The sequence below is a fragment of the Amblyraja radiata genome, chromosome 2, assembly GCF_010909765.2.
Source record: "Amblyraja radiata isolate CabotCenter1 chromosome 2, sAmbRad1.1.pri, whole genome shotgun sequence".
Lineage (NCBI taxonomy): Eukaryota > Metazoa > Chordata > Chondrichthyes > Rajiformes > Rajidae > Amblyraja > Amblyraja radiata.
This window is the reverse complement of record NC_045957.1, coordinates 115,995,365-116,020,037: the sequence shown is the minus strand read 5'-3', so window position 1 is coordinate 116,020,037 and position 24,673 is coordinate 115,995,365. Positions and strand designations below refer to the sequence as shown.

At 47.7% G+C, this 24,673-nt stretch overlaps 1 protein-coding gene across 2 annotated transcripts in view; it reads left to right on the top strand.

Annotated features, from left to right (window-relative positions):
• cap2 (cyclase associated actin cytoskeleton regulatory protein 2) overlaps nucleotides 1-24,673 on the top strand; it is a 145,147-nt gene that overhangs the window by 39,169 nt on the left and 81,305 nt on the right. For both annotated transcript variants that reach the window (XM_033013917.1, XM_033013924.1), the window contains exon 4: nucleotides 15,579-15,656. In XM_033013917.1, coding sequence (XP_032869808.1) covers nucleotides 15,579-15,656 — 78 coding nt within the window. The remainder of the gene's footprint in view (nucleotides 1-15,578; nucleotides 15,657-24,673) is intronic.

The window sequence follows — 24,673 nt, the reverse complement described above, 5'->3', positions numbered from 1 at the left end:
CCTGAGCTCCAGGGAGTGAAGAACTGGCCTGCTCAACCACTCCCTTAAGCTCAAGCCCTCGGGACCTGGCAGCATTGTCGTGATCGACAGGGGAAGGTCTATTGCAGAGGGCAATGATAATTCTTTCCTAATGAGCTTCTCAGTGCTTTCTGTGAATTGCACAGATTCACCACCCTCTGACTAAAGAAATTCCTCCTCATCTCCTTCCGAAAGGAACGTCCTATAATTCTGAGGCTACCACCTCTGGTCGTAGACTCTCCCACTGGTGGAAACATCCTCTCCACATCCATTCTCTCTCAGCCTTTTATCGTCACTGGAGTGATTGGAGACATGCCATGTTTCCTCAGTCTGCGGGAAGTAGAGGCGTTGGTGTGCCTTCTTGGCCGTTGCATCGATATGGTCAGCTCTCCACAGATTGTTAGTAATATTAAGGTCAACGGTGGTGCTTCCCTAGAAGGCCGCGTGCCGCAGAAGGTGCCCCAAGCACCGCTCAGACTCTATTATTTAGTTTAATTTAGAGATACAGCGCGGAAACAGGCCCTTCCCGACGTTGGGGCAGTCCAGAACCAGGGGTCACAGTTTAAGAATAAGGGGTAGGCTATTTAGGACTGAGATGAGGTAAACGTCTTCACCCAGAGAGTTATGAATCTGTGGAATTCTCTGCCACAGAAGGCAGTGTAGTTCAATTCACTGGATGTTTTCAAGAGAGAGTTAGAATTAGCTCTTACGGCTAAAGGAATCACGGGATATGGGGAGAAAGCAGGAACGACACACTGATTTTAGATGATCAGCGATGATCATATTGAATAGTGGTGCCGGCTCGAAGGGCCTAATGGCCTACTCCTGCACCTATGTTTCTAACTCTACCGCTGCACCGCCGTGCCGATTTCCTCCCACTCTCCAAAGACGTACATGGTGGAATATTCTGTGAATAAGTCATACTCTCATCTCTTTTTACCCCAAAGCACAAAGTGCGTTTGTTTTTCTATGTCCATTTATCTTTTTAATATTTTTATCCTCGTGCCGCAATGTCTGCTTTGTGGCAGCGGTCATTTGGAATGGAGAAAAGCTTCTTTTTGTTTGCAGCAACAAGTGAAGTCAGCAGAAGTGTGAACAATAAGATCAGAAGCCGGCTATTCTGCTGAGTTGTCATACGAGTGCAGTTTATACCACTGAGCTGTATTGGCGACTGAGGCAGCTGCTTTCAAAACCCTGTGTCAAAGGCTGTATCTAATTCCCATGTAAGTACCAGTTAATCCCAGCGCCCAGTCCCCCTTACAGCAGGCAAACCAAGCCACAAGTTACAAACTACGTAATTAAAAAAAAAAATCTGAAGAAGGGTCACCACCCGAAACGTCACCCATTCCTTCTCTCCAGAGATGTTGCCTGTCCCGCTGAGTTACTCCAGCATTTTGTGTTTACCTTCAATTTAAACCAGCACTGCAGATCTTTCCCACATACAAATTATGTAAATGGTCTGAGCAAAATAGAGCCGGTTTCACATTTCCCGATGATGCCTTCAACCTGGGTGCCTTCAAACTACTCCTGTCGAGCAGCTCCCTATACTTGCAGGCATTCCGCCTGCAGGGATCCGAAGGCAAGCAGCAACTCTGGCACTATCTCGTCGTGCCATGGACCCAGATCACCTCCTCCATCAGGCTATCAGCAGAGAGCAGAGGCCACCCCGACTGAAGTCCCGTCACCCCTTTGCTCCACATGGAAAACAACTAGCATCCATCCAGCCAACTGAGACAAAAGCACACTGGATAGCCACCAAGTGGTCACAGGAGTGGAAGGCAACCTCATCTCCATTACACAGCTACATCTCTTCACCAGATAAAAGCTGTCCAGGGTCTGACCTCCCCGGAGGAGCATGGGTGAAGCTCAACAGACTTCGTACTGGAGTTGGGCGTTTCAATGCCAGCATGTTGTTAAGATTGTTAAGGGTTTGGACACGCTAGAGGCAGGAAACATGTTCCCAATGTTGGGGGAGTCTAGAACCAGGGGACACAGTTTAAGAATAAGGGGTAAGCCATTTAGAACGGAGATGAGGAAACACTTTTTCTCACAGAGAGTTGTGAATCTGTGGAATTCTCTGCCTCAGAGGGCGGTGGAAGTTGGTTCCCTGGATACTCTCAAGAGAGAGCTAGATAGGGCTCTTAAAGATAGCGGAATCAGGGGATATGGGGCGAAGGCAGGAACGGGGTACTGATTGGAGATGATCAGCCATGATCACATTGAATGGCGGTGCTGGCTTGAAGGGCCAAATGGCCTACTCCTGCACCTATTGTCTATTGTCTATGTAGAGATAAGGGGGCTCTGCCAGAGCTCAGCCTGTGAATGCGGAGCAGAACAACAGACAGCCAACCATGTCATCTCTGGATGCCCGCTCTACCACCCACAAAATGGAGCTCAGGGCCTGGCAGACATTGACGCAGAGACAATAATCTGGCTGCTCAACACCCGGCGTGAGATCTAACTTGTCCTTTGGTTTATTTATGTTTCATTCGCAAGAAGAAGAAGGATTGCCTTGATATTAGCTTTAGATGCCCACCAGTTTAGTTTTTAATTTAGAGATACAGCGCGAAAACGGGCCCTTCAGCCCACTGAGTCCGTGCCGACCAGCGATCGTCGGTACACAGGCACTATCCCACACACCAGCGATAATTTACAATTTTTAATTTTACAAACATCAAGGCAGTAGGAGAATGGGGTTGAGAGGAAATGATAGAGTAGACGTGATGGGACGAATGGCCTGCACGCCTTTGAGTGTGGGAGGAAACCGGAGCACCCAGGGAAAACCCATGGAGGTCACGGGGAGAATGTACAAACTCCGTACAAACAGCACCCGTAGTCAGGATCGAACCCGGGTCTCTGGCTCTGCAAGGCAGCAACTCTACCGCGGCACCACCATGCCACACCAAATTCACTGTTCAATGTATTCTGATAGATTCACTTTGCTTGTGAGCACAGAAAACGGCAGGGAGAGTTTGGGCCGAGTTGGTGAAGCTGAATCCGTGGAGTCAAAGTTCAGATGGAAGCTTAATGCCTCTGTCCTACTTAGGCGATTTTTTAGACGCCTACAGGCGACTAGGCTGTCGCCGGGGTGTCGCCTGTGAGGTCTCGGTCGCACAAAAAGTCGTACCATTTTTCTGGTCACGGCTGGATTTTGAAATGTTCAAAACTTTTTGGCGACAGTCGGCGCCCGTGGGCTTGACGTCAACGATCGTAGCCTGTCGCCAGGATGACTAACGTAGGTTGTCGCCGGTGCTGACATCGGTGAATTCCATTGGCGACTACCTACGTCAACCGGCGACAGGTACCGGCGACTGAATTGTCTTACCTTGTCATAGCTTGTCGCGGGTGGACGTAGGTTGTCGTAGGTGTGGTCGTAGGTGGACGTATCTATGGGTCGTCGGTTGTCGGTAGCTTGCCGTAGCTTGACATCGAATAGGTGGTGGGCTGTTGCCGACACTGTCGTAGACATTGTCGAAGGTGGGTCCAGGCACCGTTTTTTCGGCGACCTGCTACGACTATGACAATCGCCGAAAAAATCGCCTAAGTGGGACAGGCCCATATATGTTGTAAATCTGGGATAACATGTTAATACTGTACCGGGGAGAAACCGCACTGGGAACACTGCTGAGTGCTCAGAGCAACCTTTGTTTGAGCGAGACATTGAAATCAAACCATTGGCCCAGGGTATCCCTTCCCCCACCCAAGTTGTACCAGCCTCAAAGTCATCTTGTTGAGTCTCATTGTCTGTATCTCGATTTCACCAAGCCCCAGAGCTAACAATGGCCTGTTTCCCTTATCCCTTATTGTTACTTTTTTGCATATCTTTCATTCTATTCTTCTGTATCTCTCCACATCACTGTCTATATCTTTCGCTTCCCTCTCGCCTGGCTCTCAGTCTGAAGAAGGGTCTCGACCCGAAATGTCACCTATTTGCTTTTCTCCAGAGATGCTGCCTGACCCGCTGAGTTACTCCAGCTTTTTGTGTCTTCTGTCCAATCTGCCTTTTGCCACATTCATCTAGTAACATGCCTGATGCCCAGCGTGAATGGATTGAGATACAACATGGAAGCAGGTCCTTCAGCCCATCTGTGGAATTCTTTGCCGCAGAAGGCTGTGGAGGGCAAGTCAGTGGATATTTATACGATACGATAGAACTTTATTTATCCCACGTTGGAAATTGATCTGCCAACATTCATAAAACACACAAAACACATGAAACATGAAATTAAAGTGAGGAGTGGAAAGGCTTGGGGGATTTGCAAAGATTGAGGGGGGTGGGGGGGGTGGGGGGGGGGGGGGGGGAGGGTTGGGAGTAAGTCTCAGTCTACCCCATGACAGAAGGGGGAGGAGTTGTAAAGTTTGATAGCCACAGGGAAGAAGGATCTACTGTGGCGTTCTGTCCTGCATCAAGGCAGAGATAGATAGATTCTTCATTAGGTAGACAAAAGTGCTGGAGAAACTCAGCGGGTGAGGCAGCATCCATGGAGCGAAGGAAATAGGCAACGTTTCGGGCCGAAACCCTTCTTCAGACCGATGTAGGGTGGGGGGGGGAGGGGGGGGGAAGTAGAAAGGAAGAGGAGGAGCCAGAGGGTTGAGAGAGAGCTGAGAAGGGGAGAAGACAGCAAGGGCTACCGGAAATTGGAAAAGTCAATGTTCAAGCCGCTGGGGTGCAGACTGCCCAAGCGGAATATGAGGTGCTGCTCCTCCAATTTCCGGTGGTGCTCACTCTGGCCATGGAGGAGACCCAGGACAGAAAGATCGGATTCGGAATTGGACGGGGAGTTGAAGTGCTTCATTAGTACGGGTGTCAGAGATTATGGGGAGAAGACAGGAGAATGGGGTTAGGAAGGAGAGATAGATCAGCCATGATTGAATGGCGCAGACTTGATGGGCTGAATGGCCTAATTCTACTCCTATCACTTATTATCTTATGACCATCCACCGTCCGTTCACACAAGTTCGATGTTATCTCACTTCCTCGTCCACTCCCTGCACACTATGGGGCAATTTATGGACAATAGACAATAGATGCAGGAGTAGGCCATTCGGCCCTTCGAACCAGCACCGCCAATCGATGTGATCGTGGCTGATCATTTACAGAGACCAATTAACCTTCAAACCCGCAAGTATTTGGTATGTGGAAGGAAACTGGATTACTCTCTGAGGTGTGTGAAACTATTGGTTTTGTGTTAACAACATCACAGACCTGAATGTATGACTTAATTATTTTTAATTTCCAAACGTAAACTATTCCGAATTAAAAATATGTACAAATCAAGGCAAAAAAACTCTTTTGACATTCTCAGTTTTTTATACATTCATTAGTTCATAAGTTCTAGGAGCAGAATTAGACCATTCGGCCCATCAAGTCCACTCCACCATTCAATCATGGCTGATCTACCTTTTCCTCTCAGCCCCATTCTCCTACTAGTGGGAGAGTCTTGGGCCAGAGGCCATAGCCTCAGAATAAAAGGATGTACCTTTAGAAAGGAGATGAGGAGGAATTTCTTTAGTCAGAGGGTGGTGAATCTGTGGAATTCTGTGGAAGGCTGCGGAGGCCAAGTCGGTGGATATATTTAAGGCGGAGATTGATAGATTCTTGATTAGTACGGGTGTCGGGGGTTATGGGGAGAAGGCAGGAGAATAGGGTTGAGATCAGCCATGGTCGAATGGCAGAGTAGACTTGATGGTCCGAATGGCCTAATTCTGCTCCTATCACTTATGAACCTGTGAATTTATGAACAGTGAGATAGGGGGAAAAGGTTCTGGTGAAAAGGATAACTTAAAATAATATAGATATTGATGAGAAGGCTATTTGTGAAGATTGTGATATGAGTAAAGATTGGAAGAGCGTGAGAGGAAGAGACAGAATATCCACAAGAGTGGAGGATGGGACGATTGTCAAATAATACAAATTAAAGTCTCTTTATCTGAATTCACACATCACTTGTTACATGATAGGCGAATTTCTCTCACAACCATTGGAGACTTTTTGCAAGGTGACCTACTGAATATTTTGGGTTACTTGACATTTTGCAAAGCTAAGCAGAAGGAAAACAGAGGTGGGATAGCTCTGTTAATAAATCATGAGATCTGTGTCATAATGCGAAATGACTGTTTGAAAGATTCAGGGCACGGGACCAATACAGTGTGGAAACAGGCCCTTCGGCCCAACTTGTCCACACTTCCTAATTTGGATAGATATAATGAACAGCAAGGGAAAGTAGTCACTGGTGGGAATAAGGTACATGGACCCTAATTTTCACGGCACTGTAGGATGGAACATGAATCAAGGAAGTGTAGGAAGGAACTGCAGATGCTGGTTTAAATCGAAGATAGACACAAAATGCTGGAGTAACGCAGCGGAACAGGCAGCATCTCTGGAGTGAAGGAATGGGTGACGTTTCGGGTGGAGTCCAGAACCAGGGGCCGCAGTTTAAGAAAAAGGGGTAAGCCATTTAGAACGGAGACGAGGAAACACTTTTTCACACAGAGAGTGGTGAGTCTGTGGAATTCTCTGCCTCAGAGGGCGGTGGAGGCCAGTTCTCTGGATACTTTCAAGAGAGAGCTAGATAGGGCTCTTAAAGATAGCGGAGTCAGGGGATATGGGGAGAAGGCAGGAACGGGGTACTGATTGGGGATGATCAGCCATGATCACATTGAATGGCGGTGCTGGCTCGAAGGGCCGAATGGCCTACTCCTGCACCTATTGTCTATTGTCTATTGAGACCCTTCTTTAGACAAGAATGAAGTTGTCCCTGTTCAGAAGCGTGCATTTCAATAAAGTCGTCATTGTGTTCCAGAAAACCAACCTCACTTCCATTAACTCCATCTACACCTCACTCTGCCTCGGCAAGGCCAGCACCAAACGCAGGCAGGTGGGACTGGTGTAGATGGGACACGTTGGTCGGTGTGGGCAAGTTGGGCCAAAGGGCCTGTATCACTCCATGACTTAACAAGTCAGGCAGCAACCACGGAGAGAGAAACAGAGTTAACATTTCATGGAACTGGAAATATTTAGAAAATAGGCATGCACAGAGGATGCTTCCAATAGTGGGAGAGTCTAGGACTAGAGGTTACAGCCTCAGAATTAAAGGACGTTCCTCTTGGAAGTAGTTGAGAAGGAATGTTTTCAGTCAACGGGTGGCGAATCTGTGAAATTCTTTGCCACAGGCTGTGGGGGCCAGGTCAATGGATATTTTTAAAGCAGCGATAGATAGATTCTTGATTAGTATGGGTGTCAGGGTTATGGGGAGAAGGCAGGAGAATGGGATTCGGAGGGATGGGGCCATGATTGAATGGCGGAGTAGATCTGATGGGCCGAATGGCCTAATTCCGCACCTTTTATGACTTTATGCACGGTTACATTAAAAAATTTATTGAGGAAAAGGCATTGAATATGGAAAAAAATATTTTACATGTCTTTTCAGAGTACCACATGCTAAAAATCCCAATAATGGTCAAATTCAGGGGCATAAAGGAGGGATGAACTGAAGACAAACAATATGACTGAAGTCTGTAAGAAGTTGTATACCACAGGGATTGGTGCAGGCATCTTTGTTGTTTGTAATACGCATAAACAACTTGGATGAGAATGTGGGGGGTATGATAAGGTCTTAAGTGATAGGAGTCGAATTAGGCAATTCGGACCATCAAGTCTACTCCGCCATTCAATCATGGCTGATCTATCTCTCCCTCCTAACCCCATTCTCCTGCCTTCTCCCCATAACCTCTGACATCCGCACTAATCAAGTGATGAGTAAGTTTGCTGACAACATGAAAATTGGTGGAGTCATCGATAATGAGGAATGTTGAAGGGGTACAGCGGGACATTGATCAATTAGAAAATTGGACAGAGTGGTTGCAGATGGAATTCAATCCAGACAAGTGTGATGTGCTGCACTTTAAGTGGTCAGTTAGTCAAATGGGGGGAGTTGGGACTGGGCATATTGGTTGGCATGGACAAGTTGGGCCAAAGGGCCCGTTTCCGTGCTGGATGACTCCGAGGATAAAGTTGGGAGCAAAGTACTGTTGGAACCGCGTAATACAGAAAACTGCACCTTCAGTTCTGTTCAGTTTAGTTTATTGTCACTTGTACCGAGGTAGAGTGAATATCCAGTCAGCAGAAAGACACCACATGATTACAATCGAGCCATTTACAGTGTGTAGATGCATGATAAGGGAATAAAATTTAGTGCAAGGTAAAGGGGCTGTCACACTGCGGCGACCTAATCCGCGAGTTAAGAAGAGTGTCTTCGACCTTCAAGGTCGAGGGCACTCGCCTGGAAAACCTCCAGCTGGATCGACCGTCCGCGTTGAAACCGCGAGCTGGATCGACCGACCGCGCACACACACACACACACACACACACACACACACACACACACACACACGCACACACACACACACACACACACACGCACGCACGCACGCACGCACGCACGCGCACACACACACACACACACACACACACACACACACACACACACACACACACACACACACACACACACACACGCACACAAACACACACACACACACACACACACATATCGCAAAGGCGGGGGCCAGGGAAAACGGGGGAGCGCTGTCTGAAATTCACACCTGCGATGAACAGGAATGTAAATGGCTGCCACAGTGTACGGTAGGTCCTTTAGAGAGCTTGAAGAGAGGAGGAGAGAAGGGGAGAGAAAGGGAGAGAAGGGGAGAGAAGGGGGGGCAGGAGTGGAGACACTTTTAAGAAGTACTAGACCAAGTGCAGACCCGCTGGGTCTGTATAATAAAGTTTAGCAGGCATTTAACCAACCGGTCGATTTTCCTTGGTCCTGAAAACTCCAATGAGCCAATTATAATGCCCAGTCAGCGAAGGAGATTGCCTACGGCTGCCCTCGACTGCCTGTAACTACATAGCGACCCCACTCCACTGCACTATGAGTTCAAAAGAACCATGCCGACCAAATTTTACTCGCTGAAAACATGCTGAAAATGTTTCCGCGACCTAGCTGCGGCCACGAGTATGCAGGAACTTCCCTCGAGCATGAAGGAGAGTTCCAGTAACCTCATAGGAATTCCTAGGACCACGTTCATGGCGGACTGCAGGAGTGGGGCGCAGTTGTGTATGGCTGCTCTGTCAGCAGTCCGCCCTTTCACCCTTTTTTATTTTTATTTTTAGTCCTGGTAAAAAACAAATGTTAGTTGGAGGTCTTTTATGTGTTGGGTGGGGGAGGGGAAGGGGGAAACTTTATTTCTTAGTCCCTACCTGGTCGGATAAGCGGCTTCCCTCCGAGCTGCTTCTTCGCCCCTTCCTCGCATCCTACCATCGGACTGGAGCGGCGTTTCCTGTCAGGATCGGCCGGGGCTACAGCTTCGGCGGACACCATCAGGGAGCGTGCAATGCCTTACCGGGTCGCCGTGCGGTAAGCTCCGGAGTGCGGTGACCGCCGACTCCAACATCCGAGGAGCTGTGGCTGCGGGCGGCGCTGGATTTGGATCACCGCGGAGCCCGGGATCCGAGATCGCCAGAGTCGGAGCTCCTACCAGCGCGGCCTGAGGACTTCGGGTGCCGTGGTCTCCGGGGAGGGAGAGGCCGCTCCAGACATTTCCAAGCCGCTGAGGAGTGTTCACCCGACGCCGGAGTTACAGCTTTCCGGCAAAGAGGGCCTGAAAACATCGGACTGGCTGCGGAGGCCACAAATAGGCCCCGACCTAGGGTGTTTCACTTTTTGATGCCTTTCCCCACAGTGGAAAATGTTGATTCTGTTGTGGGGGGACGTTCATGTTGAATTCTATAATGTGTTGTGTCATTTTTCTTATTTTTAATTTTTCTATGGATGTACGGAAACTTTATTATTTATTTTATGTAAAGCACTTTGGTTTCAACGCGAGTTGATTTAAACGTGCTATATAAATAAAATGTACTTACGTGTCGACCATGCTGCGAGTTTGTCGAGGGCAAACTCGTCTAAACTCGCAGATTATGTCGCCGCAGTGGGACAGCCCCTTAAAGCCTGCAAAGTCCGATCAAGGATAGTCCAAGGTTCACCAATGAGGTAAATAGTAGTTCAGGACAGCTCTCTGGTTGTGGTAGGATGGTCCAGTTGCCTGATAACAGCTGGGAAGAAACTGTCCCTGAATCTGGAGAACTGCGTTTTCATACTTCTGTACCTTTTGCCCGATGGGAGAGGGGAGAAGAGGAAGTGGCCGGGGTGCGACTCATTCTTGATTATGCTGCTGGCCTTGCCGAGGCAGCCTGAGGTATAAATGGAGTCAATAGAAGGGAGGTTGGTTTGTGCGATGGTCTGGGCTGCGTCCACAATTCTTGGCAATTTGTTGGATGGAGCTGTTCCCAAACCACGCTGTGATGCATGCTGATAAAATGCTTTCTCTGGTGCACCTGGTGAGAGTTGTAGGGGACTTGCCAAACTTTCTAAGCCTTCTAAGGAAGTAGAGCTGCTGAATATCTGAAACGAAGGTTCATATATTCTGAAATCTGAATATCTGAAAGGAAGGCTGGAAATACCCAGTAGGTCAGGCTATGTTCTTGTTCATCAGATCATGAGGAGAATGGATTGGGTGAATGCAGGAGAATGGGGTTGAGAGGGAAAGATAAATGGTGGAGTGGACTTGATGGGCCGAATGGCCTAATTCTGCTCCTCTATCTTATGAACTTAGAAAAGCAGCCCTTTCTATTTCAATCAGGGGACTCTTTTACCGAGAGCTTCCCTAGTGGTGGGATGTGCAATGTCTCTTTAAATAATGAATAACTACTTAACAGCAAAAATTATAACGGGATTGTGTAAGAGGTCAGGATGATAGGAATTCTTTGCTGTAAAGTTGTAACAGTGAACCGGCCGCAGCTTACCAATGGAGAACGTGAACCAAAAGTATGTGATCATCTGACCATGCATTCAACCACACATTTATGCAGGCAATTTTGCCAAGGAGATCGTATAGCCTTGACTATTAATGGCAGCCAACTCCTCATTCTCCAAATTCTTTCCGATACATCAGTGTCCCTTTGAACAGCGCACAGAATGGTACACCGTCTTCTAAATATGGTCTGAGCCATGAGTTAGCTGTTAAAATAACATGCTTTGCCTCATCAGCAAATGCCCTTGCATGTCTAAGTGCTTGATCAGCTGAGCTGACGAGATTTAGTAGCTTTTTGTTTTTTTTGTCTGGCTGGTTAATAGCAGTTCACGCTGGTCAGCTGGCATCCATTTGTTGTTCAGTGGAATCTGCATCGCAGGATGCGAATGCAACGCTGCCCTTTATTTCGAGAGGGCTAGAATGCAAAATACAGCAATGTAATTTCTGCGGCTTTGTGAGGCGCTGGGTCAGACCACGTTTGGAGTATTGTGAGCAGGTTTGGCCTCCATATCTGAGGAAGGTTGTGCTGGCTCTGGAGAGGGTCCAGAGGAGGTTTTCGAGAATGATCCCAGGGGTGATTGGGTTAGCGTATGATGAGTGTTTGATGGTGCTGGGCCTGTACTCGCTGGAGTTTAGAAGGATTAAAGGGGACCCCATTGAATCTAACCGAATAGTGAAAGGCCTTGACAGAGTGGATGTGGAGGGGATGTCTCCACTAGTGGGAGAGTCTAGGACCAGAGGCCATAACCTCAGAATAAAAGGACGTTCCTTTAGAAAGGCAATGAGGAGGAATTTCTTCAGTCAGAGAGCAATGAATCTGTGGAATTCATTGCCACGGACAGCTGTGGAGGCCAAATCATTGGATAATTTTAAGGCTGAGATTGATAGATTCTTGATTAGTACGGGTGTCAGGGGTTATGGGAAGAAGACAGGATAATGGGGTTGAGAGGGAAAGATAGATCAGCCATGGTTGAATGGTGGAGTAGATTTCAGTTTATGTTATAATTTCTAGTAGCAGTATTAGGCTATTCAGCCCATCGTACACTCCACCATTCAATCGTGGCTGATCAATCTTTACCTCTCAACCCCATTCTCCTGCTTTCGCCCCATGTAGTGACCATTTAGTAACAAATATTTTGTATCCTACTCTAAATTTGCTGCAGCTATCTGCGCTGAGTTTGCATGTGCTCTCTCTGACCACGCGCGTGCTCTGGTTTCCCAAATACGCGCAGGTTTGTAGTCCAGTTTAGTTTATTGCCACGTGTACCGAGGTACAGTGAAAAGCTTTTGTTGCATGCTAACCAGTCAGCGGAAAGACAATACATGATTACAGTCGAGCCATTCATAATGTACAGATACATGATAAGGGAATAAAGTTTAGTGCAAGGTAAAACCAGTAAAGTCCGATCAAAGATAGTCCGATGGTAGTTCAGGACTGCTCTCTGGTTGTTAGTAGTCTGGTCGAGGTGCCTGTTGACAGCTGTGATGAAACTGTCCCTGAATTTGGAGGTGTGCGTTTTCACACTTCTATAGCTTTTGCTTGATGGGAGAGGTGAGAAAAAGGGAGTGGCCAGGGTGCGACTCGTCCTTGATTATGCTGCTGGCCTTGCCGAGGCAGCGTGCGGTGTAGATGGAGTCAATGGAAGGGAAGTTGGTTTGCGTCATGGTCTAGGCTGCGTCCACAATTCGCTGCAATGTGTAGGTTAATTGGATGCTGTGATTTGTCCCTTGTGGATGTAAAAGTGGGACAATGTAGAACGAGTGATTGGTGGTCAGCGGGGACTCAGTGGGCCAAAGGGCCTGTTTCCTTGCCTGTATCTTTCATTCAATTCAATCAAAGTTATTTGTTTGGACCAACTTTCGTAACTTTGTCAGCGCCAAAACGTGGTGACTCTTGTGTACTGCCGAGGTGAGGTCTGCGACATGATTTTACCAGGTTGTATGAAAAGCAAAGCATTTCATTGTACGGTGGCACAGCGGTAGAGTTGCTGCCTTACAGCGAATGCAGTGCCGGAGACCCAGGTTCCATCCTGACTATAGGTGCTGTCTGTACGGAGTTTGTACGTCCTCCCTGTGGCCGCGTGGGTTTTTACTGAGATCTTCGGTTTCCTCCCTCACTCCAAAGACGTACATGTTTGTAGGTTAATTAGCTTGGATAATGTAAAAATTGCCCCTAGTGTGTGTAGGATAGTGTTAATGTGCGGGGATCGCTGGTCGGCGCGGTCCCGGTGGGCCGAAGGACCTGTTTCCGCACCGTATCTCTAATCTAAACTAAAAGTACACGTGACAATTAAGTATCATTGAATCATTGCAGGATGAATATTGTGTTGCCTTTTCACTGATTCCCAAATATGTACCGAGTGTTATTGTGCAGTACTGTTTCTGAAATGGTGACGTTTCCTCTAATCCACTGACTAAAAGCAAATGGCTTTAGCGATGAACATAATTTTTTAGTTCCGTTTAGTTTAAAGGTACAGTGTGGAAACGGGCCCTTCGGCTCACCGACCAGCGATCACGCCCGTACACTAACACTATCCTACACACTTGGGGACAATTTACAATTCTTACTGAAGCCATTTAACCTACAAGCCTGTTCGTCTTTGGAATGTGAGAGGTAACCCACAGGAGCTACCATAGAAACCCACGCGGTCACAGGGATAATGTACAAACTCCGCACAGACAAGCACCCGTAGTCAGGATCGAACCCACGTCCCCGGCATTGTAAGGCAGCAACTACCGCTGCACCACTGTGCCTCCCAAATGAAAATTGCCTCTTTGAGGATATAGGTGGTGAAAGGTGTAAGTATGGAAGATGAGGTTTCACATTCCCAGCTGTCTGTGCAGCCTTTTCTAATCTCCCTGTAGTATGTGGTATTTGGTATAACTTTGTTCATCTGGGATCCGTCAAGAATAATATGCCAGAGACAGATGCACAGTGGCATTAAGTTTGTTGAAATGAACTGGTGGGACAACTGCATTGGTTAATGTTCATAGGGTGAAGAAATTGACCCACGATTTTCTTTAACCACAGATTTTCTGGCAATTGGCGATAGAGCCATAGAGTGTGGAAACAGGCCCTTTGGCCCAACTTGCCCACACTGATGAAAGCATGTCCCATCTACACTAGCCCCGCCAAACGCAGGCGCTAGTGTAGTGTAGTATTCTGAACTAATTTGGGCCCCATATCCGAGTGAGGATATGCTGGCTCTGGAGAGGGTCCAGAGGAGGTTTACGAGAATGATCCCAGAAATGAGTGGGTTAACATATGATGAATGTTTGACGGCGCTGGGCCTGTACTCGCTGGAGTTTGGAAGGTTGAGGGGGGGACCTTATTGAAACTTGTCGGATAGTGAAAGGCCTGGATAGAGTGGATGTGGAGACCATGTTTAGGACCAGAGTGGGAGAGTCTACGAGCAGAGGTCACAGCCTCAGAATTAAAGGATGTTCCTTTAGGATGGAGATGAGAAGAAATGTCTTTAGTTAGAGGGTGGTGAATCTGTGGAATTCATTGCCACAGAAGGCTGTGGAGGCCAAATCAATGGATATTTTAAAGGCAGAGATAGATTCTTAATTAGTACGGGTGTCAGGGATTATGGGGAGAAAGCAGGAGGTTAGGAGGGAGAGATGGATCAGACGTGATTGAATGCCAGAGTTGACTTGATGGGCCAAATGGCCTAATTTGCTCCTATCACTTATGTTGGTCGGTGTTGGCAAGTTGGGCCGAAGGACCTGTTTCCAGGTGCAGGGGTCATTCAGCACCTCTTTTAATCCGGGCAAAATCACGAGAGCGCACCTGAAATCCTCTCACCCCGAAAATGTGTCGCCTAGGCCGTGTGAGGCGGCCGATCTTGACCTCATCGAGACTTCCGCGGCCGATGGTATTTGCTCCCTGTGGCCGGGGCACTGGAACTCCGGCCCGGATGGAGCCGGCAGATCCATTCCTATAGCCGACTTCCGAGGCCGACTTTGCGGGCCGGTATCTCGCCCACACCCCAGGCCGTGGCCTCTGTCGGTCCGGATCATCCAGAGAGCTCGACCCAAGGGTGCCGGAGAATCGGTGGGGGACCCGTTCTCAGCACAATCTGGCGTCGAACAGCTCCATATAAGACGGCAAAATAAGCATTTTATCAGGATGTATCACAGCTTGGTTTGGGAACAGCTCCATCCAAGACTGTAAGAAATTACCGCGAATTGTGGACGCAGCCCAGACCATCACACAAACCAAAGTCCCTTCCATCGACTCAATTTATACCGCACGCTGCCTCGGCAAGGCCAGCAGCATAATCAAGGACGAGTCGCACCCTGACCACTCCCTCTTCTCCCCTCTCCCATCGGGCAAAAGGTATAAAAAGTGTGAAAACGCACACCTCCTGATTCGGGGACATTTTCTTCCCAGCTGTTATCAGGCAACAGAACCATCATATCAACAACTAGAGAGCAGTCCTGGGCTACTATCTACCTCATCGGACTATCTTAGATCGGACTTTGCTGGCTTTACCTTGTACTAAACATTATTTCCTTAATTTGTAACTGTACACTGTGGATGGCTCGATTGTAATCATGTATTGTCTTTCCACTGACTGGTCAGCACATAACAAACTTTTCACTGTGCCCGTGACAATAGACTAAACTGTTTATCTGTCCCATTTTATCCTTTGTCTGATTGGTACTTTTTTCTGTTCCTCCAACAGGCAGAGGTATTTAAGGCAGCGTTTGTTGCCCAGAGAACCTTCCTGATGATGGCCTGTAAGCACCAGCAGCCCCTAGAGGTAGGTAACTGCATGTGTGCTGTGGAGACCCACAACCACTCCTCACTCCTGTGAAGGTCAATTTAACTCTGCCTTGAAACAGATACACCCTGGCCATCAAATGTCATTGACATAACGGGTTGTTGAAAAGCTCAACAACAGAATGGATAACAACAGCAGTAATAGCACCTCGTGTTCCGCATGGTGTGGCACTTTATTTGTCACGTGTAGAAACATAGAAAATAGATGCAGGAGTAGGCCATTCGGCCCTTCGAGCCAGCATCGCCATTCAATATGATCATGACTTAGAGGGACCAGTAGACCGTCCCTTGTAGCCAGGGACCGGAGGGCAAGGAGCACCGCCACTCCACCTAGGGTCCGCAAGGGGAGGAGTGGCTCTGCTGTCAGTGACCAAAGGACTTGTGACGGGATCTAGGGAGTAGGCAAAGCTGAAGATGTCCTGGTTGGGTTGGGCCTAGGACTGGCCAAGCTGGCCATCCGTGAGTCACGGTGCCAGGCAGAAGAGGGCTTTGCCCGAGCCCGATGCTTGTCCCTTTACGAGGGTTGTATAGTAGGTATTAGAATATTTGTAACATAGTTGTTTGATGATTTTGTAACATGGTGGTGGGGTATGTCACCACGGTTTTTGTTTTTTTGTTTTTTGTGTCATGTTGAAATTAAATAAATTATTTTTTGATACAAAAACAAATGATCATGGCTGATCATCCAAAATCAGCACCCGTTCCTGCTTTTCCCCCTTATTCCTTGATTCCATTAGCCCTAAGAAGGCAGGTGAGGCCAACCCCAATGTACCGAGGTACAGTGAAATTCATTTTTGTATGCAGCTCAGTACAAGTATCACTGTACATACGCACTCAGATACATCTTAGACAAGCATCTCAGATACATTGCAAGCGGAGCGTAGTGCACTGAGACAGTAGACAGAGTCACCAGTTTGGCGCCATATTCAAGTCCCAGTTGTTGTAAGTGCAGGGTTCTTGGCCTGACCGTGAAGGCCTGTTGTCATGGCGAGTCGCAGTGTCGACCTGGCCAGGCGTGGCCGTGGTGTCCTCCACCGCTGCTCCACCGCTGTAGGCCACGTGCGGCCTGACCATTGAAGATAGACACGATGTTTGCTGCGTGTGTAATTGTGTGCTGCTTTTTAGTGGGCACAGCAACATGTAAAGTACTTGTTAGTCTTGTAATCAGTCTGAAGCAGGGTCCTGAGCCGAAACGTCACCTATCCATGAGATAATTACCCATTCTGCAGAGATGCTGCCTGAACGCTTAGTTTAGTTTAGAAATACAGCGTGGAAACAGGCCCTTCGGCCCACCGAGTCCACGACGACCAGCGACTCCCCGCACACCAACACTATCCCACACACACTAGGGACAATTGCAAATTAAGCTACACACTTGTCTGTCTTTGGAGTGTGGGAGGAAACCCCACGCCGGTCATGGAGAGAACGTACAAACTCTGTACAGACAGCCCCTGCGGTCAGGATCGAACCCGGGTCCCTGTAGCTGTAAGACAGTAGCTCTACCTCTGCGCCACTGTATCTCATCATAATCGCCCCATAATTGTTGGAGTTGCTCCAGCACTTTGTGTCCTTTCATGTCACCAGCATCTGCAGTCCTTTGTTTCCACGCAATGTGTCTCCCAGCCCACTTTATCCATGCTGGCCAAAGTACTCTCGCATGTACAACGTAGGCACAAATGTACTGGAGGAACTCAGAGGGTCAGAGCCATACAGGCCCTTCAGCCAACTTGTCCATGCCAAGATGTTCCATCTGGTTTCCGGGGTTACTTCCGCAACTGGGTGGTAACAGAGAGGGACTACGCCCTGTCCACGGGCATCCTGGGGGATTTCCGGGACCGCTGGGCACTGAAGGGGGTTGAATGCACTGCCTCAATCACAAGGATGTCCTTCCTCAAATTAGGAAACCAAAACTGTACACAATACTCCAGATATCACCTGAAAGCAATGTTTTTCATGACTGTATGCATCTCTGTAAAAGACTTAAAAATAGAATGATACACAGCACCCAATAGCAATGCGTGAACTGTTATATGGATCTTTTTGTCGATAAAAAATGTGTCTGGTGCAGTGGTAGAGTTGCCAACTTACAGCGAATGCAGCGCCGGAGACTCGGGTTCGATTCCGACCACGGGTGCTGTCTGTACGGAGTTTGTACGTTCTCCCCGTCACCTGCGTGGGTTTTCTCCGAGATCTTCGGTTTCCACCCACACACCCACAACGTAGGTTTATTGGCTTTGGTAAATATATAAAATTGTCCCTAGTGGGTGTAGGATGGTGTTAATGCGCAGGGATCGCTGGTCGACGCGGACCCGGTGAGCCGAAGGGCCTGTTTCCGTGCTGTATCTCTAAACTAAACTAAATAACTTCTTCCCCACAGCCATCAGGCTATTAAACTCAACTCAAACAAAACCCTGATCGTTAATAGCCCATTGCACTTCATCTGTTTATTTATGTGTGTGTATATATATTAATTGGTATATGGTCACACTGATCTGTTCTGTATTTATTTATGCCTACTATATTCTGTTGTGCTGAAGCAAAGCAAGAATTTCATTGTCCTATCTGGGACACATGACAATAAACTCTCTTGAATCTTGAATCTTGAATCTATTCAATCAATGCAGTGGTTTAGATTAGGTTAGTTTAGATTTGCAGCATGGAAACAGGCCCTTCAGTTCACTGAGTCTTTGCTGTCCATCGATCACCCGTTCACACCAGTTCTATGTTATCCCACTTTCGCATCCGCTCCCTACACACTAGGGATGATTTACAGAGGGCCAGTTAACGTACAAACCCACACGTCTTTGAGGAAACCGGAGCACCCGGAGGAAACCCACACGGTCACAGGGAAGACGTGCAAACTCCACACAGACAGAAGTCAAGGTGGGGGTCGAACCCGGGACTCCGGCGCCGTGTGGGAGCAGCTCTACCAGCTGCGCCACTGTGCTGCCATCACTACTTGCACTCTCTGTAAAATGCCCTCTAATATATAGGACGTGCGGCAACAAGGTAGACACCTTCAGTCTGAAGAAGGGTCTCGACCCGAAACGTCACCCATTCCTTCTCTCCAGAGATGCTGCCTGCCCCGCTGAGTTACTCCAGCATTTTGTGTCTACCATCGATTTAAACCAGCATCTGCAGTTCTTTCCTACACAAATGCAGCAACCTGCTTGCCAACAACAAGGTTGCACAAGTCGTGAGATAATGGCAAGATAATTTATTCTAGTGAAGCTGATTGAATAGATACTGCCAAGATCGCCATGGAAACCACCCAGTCCCTTATCCCTTCCAACAGTTTCTCGAAAGTCAAGAGTCTTTAATTGTCATATGTACCGAAATGGAATGGTGAAATTCTTAATTGTAGCAGCATAACTGATCTGTTAGCACAGTGACAAAATAAAACAGGCAAAAGGAATTTTTATAAAGAGCAAAATACAAACAAAGGCCTAAAGTCCCGAGTTTACAATTCTACTAGCGCAGAATTGCCCCAAAAACCTGTGAGCAGCCAAGGCAGTCCGTTGTCCATAACCTACTGAATCCGTTGTCCAAGATGAGTGGACTCTTATACATCGGCGAGACCAAACGTAGACTGGCCGATCGTTTCGCGGAACACCTTCGCTCAGTCCATCTGAACCAACCTGATCTCCCGGTGGCTGAACACTTTAATTCTCCTTCCCATTCCCACACTGACCTTTCTGTCCTGGGCCTCCTCCATTGTCAGTGAGGCTAAACGCAAATTGGAGGAACAACACCTCATATTTCGCTTGGGCAGCTTACAGCCCAGTGGTATGAATATTGATAGCTCTAACTTCAGGTAACCCCGGCATTCCCTCTCTCTTTCCATCCCTCCCACACCCAAGCCACACCAGCTTCTCGTTCTCACCTAGCAAACAGCTAACAATGGCCAGTTTCCTTTATCATTGTTACTTTTTTGCCTCTTTCACTCATTTGTTCCACATCTCTCTGCATCATCGTCTATATCTCTCGTTTCCCTTCCCCATGACTTTCAGTGCGAAGAAGGGTCTTGACCCAAAAGGTCACCCATCCCTTCTCTCCAGAGATGCTGCCTGTCCCGCTGAGTTACTCCAGCATTTTGTGTCAGTCCATAGTTCATACTTTTGTTTGTCGTTTGTAGTGTTCATTAGCCTGATGGTTGTAGGGAAGAAGCTGCTTCTGAACCTGGACGTTAGTTTTCAGGCTCCTGTACCTTCCCCCCCCCCCCCCCCCCCCCCTGATGGAAGGAGTGAAAAGAGGGGGTGGCCAGGATTCTGTGGGTCTCTGATGATGCTGGCAGCCTTTAGATCCCTGTAGATCCCTTCGATAGTGGGGAGGTCAGTACCCGTGATGGACAATGTTCACTGCTCCTTGTAATCTTGTTCATTCTTCGGCCTTCCTGTTACTAAACCACGCCATGGTGTAACCTGTCAATATACTCCCTACCGTACACCCCAATCAATCTTTCTGCTGACTGGCTAGCACGCAACTAAAGCTTTTCACTGTACCTCGGTACATGTGAGAATAAACTAAACTGAAACTGAACCCCCCCCCCCTTCTTCAAAGAATTTAATTCTTGAGAAATGTCCTTTGATAGAATATTGCAGGCACAGCAGTGTGAAAAGTTCCTTTGAGTTACACTTAACGGCCTGTCCCACTTGGCCATCATTTGTGCGTGATTTACGCGACATCATTTACGCTTCACGACGCAGGACGCGCGCGTCGTGACAGGCACGTGATGTGCGCATGGTGCGTGATGACACAGGCAGTGACGCGCGGCGTCGCAGAATTTTGTGATGTACCAAATCTTTGCGCGCCATCTGCGTGACGCGCAAATGATGGCCAAGTGGGACAGGCCCTGTACAGTTTAGTTTATTGTCATGTGCACCGAGGTACAGTGAAAAGCCTTTGTTGCATGCTAACCAGTCAGCGGAAAGACAATACACGATTACAATAGAGCCATTTACAGTGTACAGATACACGATAAGGGAATAACGTTCAGTGCAAGGTAAAGCCATCAAAGTCCGATCAAGAGTAGTCCGCGGGTCACCAATGAGGTAGATAGTAGGTCCACACTGCTCTCTGGTTGTGGGTAGGATGGTTCAGTTAGTGTCGCTGACTGACAGGAATGAGACTGCTAAGCTGCAGACAACTTTCTTTCACCGTGCGTTCAGGGCGGCCGCGGTGGCGCCACGGTAGAGTTGCTGCCCTACAGCGCTTGCAGCGCCAGAGACCCGGGTTCGATCCCGATTACGGGTGCTGTCTGTATGGAGTTTTATGTTCTCCCCACGGCCACGTTGGTTTTCTCCGAGATCTTCGGTTTCCTCCCACGCTCCAAAGTTTGTAGGTTAACTGGCTTGGTGTAAAAATGTAAATTGTCCCTAGATGTGAGCGGGGTAACGTTAGTGTGCGGGGATCACTGGTCGGCGCGGACTCGGTGGGCCGAAGGGCCTGATTCCGTGCTGTATCTCTAAACTAATCTAAACTGCCTTACTGTGCACTGTCAAATGTGTTTCAGTGGCTGCCGCTAATTTACACACATGGGCAGGCAGATCCTTAGTTTAACGTCTCAACTGAAGGACAGCAATGCTCTCTGATGACTGCACTAAATGTCACTGTGCATATGTGCACTGAAGTATTTGGGGCATGCCCTGACCCCATAGCCTTCTGATTCAGAGGCCAGGGTGCCACTACAAAGCAACAAATGACACTTGAATTACATTAAGTACTGAATATGCTTGGTGTTTTATCCCACACGTGTGTTTTTGAAATTAGTGAACGCTCTTCTAAGCAGCAATGTGACTGCTGGCTTCCACCTCCTGAAACCTATACCTCGACCCCGCGCTGTTGTCCCCACCTGCTGAAACATGTGACGAGCGTCAACAAATGACTTGAAGATCGGATGGCGTTTAGGTCTGTTTTAGGCAGCAGAGTTTAGATGCAGGGCGATGCCATTTCAATGCATTTGGTGAAGGTTCCCCAGTGCACTGGAACATGGAACAGGGATTGACACAGAGTGCTGGAGTAACTCAGCCGGTCAGGCAGCATCTCTGGAGAAAAAGAATAGGTGACGTTTCGGGTCAGAGGAGAGAGACCCTTCCTCAGACTGGGGCTCAACCCGAAACGTCACCTATACCTTTTCTCCAGAAATGCTGCCTGACCCGCTGAGTGACTTCAGCATTTTGTGTCTATCTTCAGTTTATACCAGCATCTGCAGTTCTTGCCTACACATTGAACAGGGATATTTTCCTTGGGCAGCTTACAGCCCAGCAGCATTAATATTCATGTCTCTAAGTTTAGTAACCGTTTCTCTCTCTCTCCATCTTTTTCCTCTCTCTCTCTCTTCTCTCGCTCTCTCTCTCTCTCTCTCTCTCTCTCTCTCTCTCGCTCTCTCTCTCTCTCTCTCTCTCTCTCTCTTCTCTCTCTCTCTCTCTCTCTCTCTCTCTTGCTCTCTCTCTATCCCTCTCTCTCTCCCCTCTCTCTCTCCCTCTCTCTCTATCTCTCTTTCTCTCGTTCTGTCTCGTCTTCGTGTCCTCTGTCTCTCTGTCCATCTGTCTCTCTGTCTTCTCTGTCTCTCCCCCCTCCGCGCTCTCTCCCCGCCCTCCTTCCCCCTCCCTCTCTTATCTCTCTCCCCCCTCTCTCTCTCTCTCCTCCCCCCTCTCTCTATCTCTCTCCCCCCTCTCTCTCTCTCTCTCTCCCCCTCTCTCTCTCTCTCCCCCTCTCTCTTCCCATCTCCGCCATTCAATCATTGCTGATCTATCTCTTCCCTCCTAACCCCATTCTCCTGCCTTCTCCCCATAACCTCTGAGCAGTTTTGGACCCCACATCTGAGGAAGGATGTGCTGGCGTTGGAGAGGGCCCAGAGGAAGTTTACGAGAATGTTGCCAGGAATGAGTGGGTTAACATATAATGAGCGTTTATCGGCACTGGGCCTGTACTACTGGAGTTTAGAAGGACGAGGGGGGTGACTTCATTGAAACTTACTGAATAAAGAAAGGCCTGGATAGAGTGGATGTGGAGAGGATGTGAAGGCTCTGAAGAAACATCCCATCCTGAAACGTCACCTATCCAGGTTGTCCAGAGATGCTGCCTGACCTGCTGAGTTCCTCCAGCACTTTGCGCTTTTTTCTCAAGATTCCAGCGCCTGCAGTTCCTTGTGCCTACTTATTTTGTTCCTCACTGATTATCACTGTGACAAATAATAATTTCCTTTAATCAGGATGATAATTATCTTGTGCAGTTAAATATCTCAAAAGCTCCAGGAGTGGTCTTGATGAGCCAAGTGATTTAAGCTGGACAAAATGAAGAATTGATAACCAAATATGTAGTAGCAAAACACAATCCACTCAGGATATTGCACTTTTATGTAAAGGTTTACAGTGCTCAACTCTGTAGAAAATTATTTTGCTCTACAAATTTGCCACCTTAAATATTAGCCAACAGTTATGTAGTGTCTTTATGTCTGGATTTAGATCTGGATGTAGTACGCTGTAAAGCTGCAGCTAAAGCATCACTCAGCACTGGACAATTTTATAATGGACAATATTTTACAGTTTTTTATCAAGCCAATTAATCAAGCCAACTAACCTACAAACCTGTACGTCTTTGGAGTGTGGGAGGAAACCGAAGATCTCGGAGAAAACCCACGCAGGTCACGGGGAGAACGTGCAAACTCCGTACAGACAGCGCCCGTAGTCGGGATCGAACTCGGGTCTCTGGCGCTGCATTTTGCTGTAAGGCAGCAACCCTACCCCTGCGCCACCGTGACTGCCCAGATTATTATTGGCATTGGTTATTATTGTCACGTATACAAATCTATAGTGAAAAAAAATGTGTGTTGGCTTGCTCATCTATTTGGATTGTATTCAATTTTGAACATTTAGACAAGTCGAAACAAGGAACTGCAGATGCTGGTTAATACATAAAAGGACACAAAATGAAGGATTAACTCAGGTAGTATCTCTGGAGATTGTGGATAGGTGTCCTTATGGAATTCCTCTCACCCAGCTTTGTTTACTCCGCCACTGTACAATCAGTCTGAAGAAGGGTCTCAACCTGAAACTTGACTATCCATGTTCTACCGAGATGCTGCCCGACCCGCTGAGTTACTACAGCATTTTGTGTACATCTTCTGCTCAATAAAATGCTTCTTAAATGTTGGGATAGTCCCAGCCTCAACTACCTCCTTCGGTAGCTTGTTCCATACACCCACCATCCTCTGTGTGGAAAAAGTTACCCTTCAGATTCCTTTTCCCCTTCACCTTAAACCTATGTCCTCTGGTCCTCCATTCACTTACTCTGGGCAAGAGACTGTGCGTCTACCCGATCTATTCCTCTCATGATCTTATACACCTCTATAAGATCACCCCTCATCCTCCTGCGCTCCAAGGAATAGAATCCCAGCCTACTCAACCTCTGCCTATAGGTCAGACCCTCTAGTCCTGGCAGCATCCATGTAAACATCCTCTCTTGTAAGATAAACAGTCATGGAAGAAAAAAAACCTCAGTCATCAGACAATGTGCTTTCTTAAGAATATACTCTGTCAGATCCACTGAATTGAAGATGACAAATGATTGCTTCTGATGACGCCTGTATAATGATATTCCATGTAACATACAGCCTGTAGTATTTTTAGCTTGCAGTGACGAAAATAAAATTACAGCTATTAAAAATATTTTTTAATGGCCTGTCAGGGGAGAAAAAAATTATTGCGAGTCTGAAGTTCTACAGTCTATAACTCCCGTTCTCCATTGACACAATCATTTCCAGGACACTAATTTCTATAACACTATTGCAAAAACTGCTTGTATTTCAGAGGAGATAGACACAAAAATGCTGGAGTGACTCAGCGGGACCGGTAGCATCTCAGGAGAGAAGGAATGGGTGACGGGGGGGGGGGAAAGGCGGAGACAGAAGGCTATGGGAGTGAGAGCTGGGAAGGGAGGGGAAAGAGGAAGAAAGCAGGGACTACCTGAAATTAGAGAAGTCAATGTTCATACCGC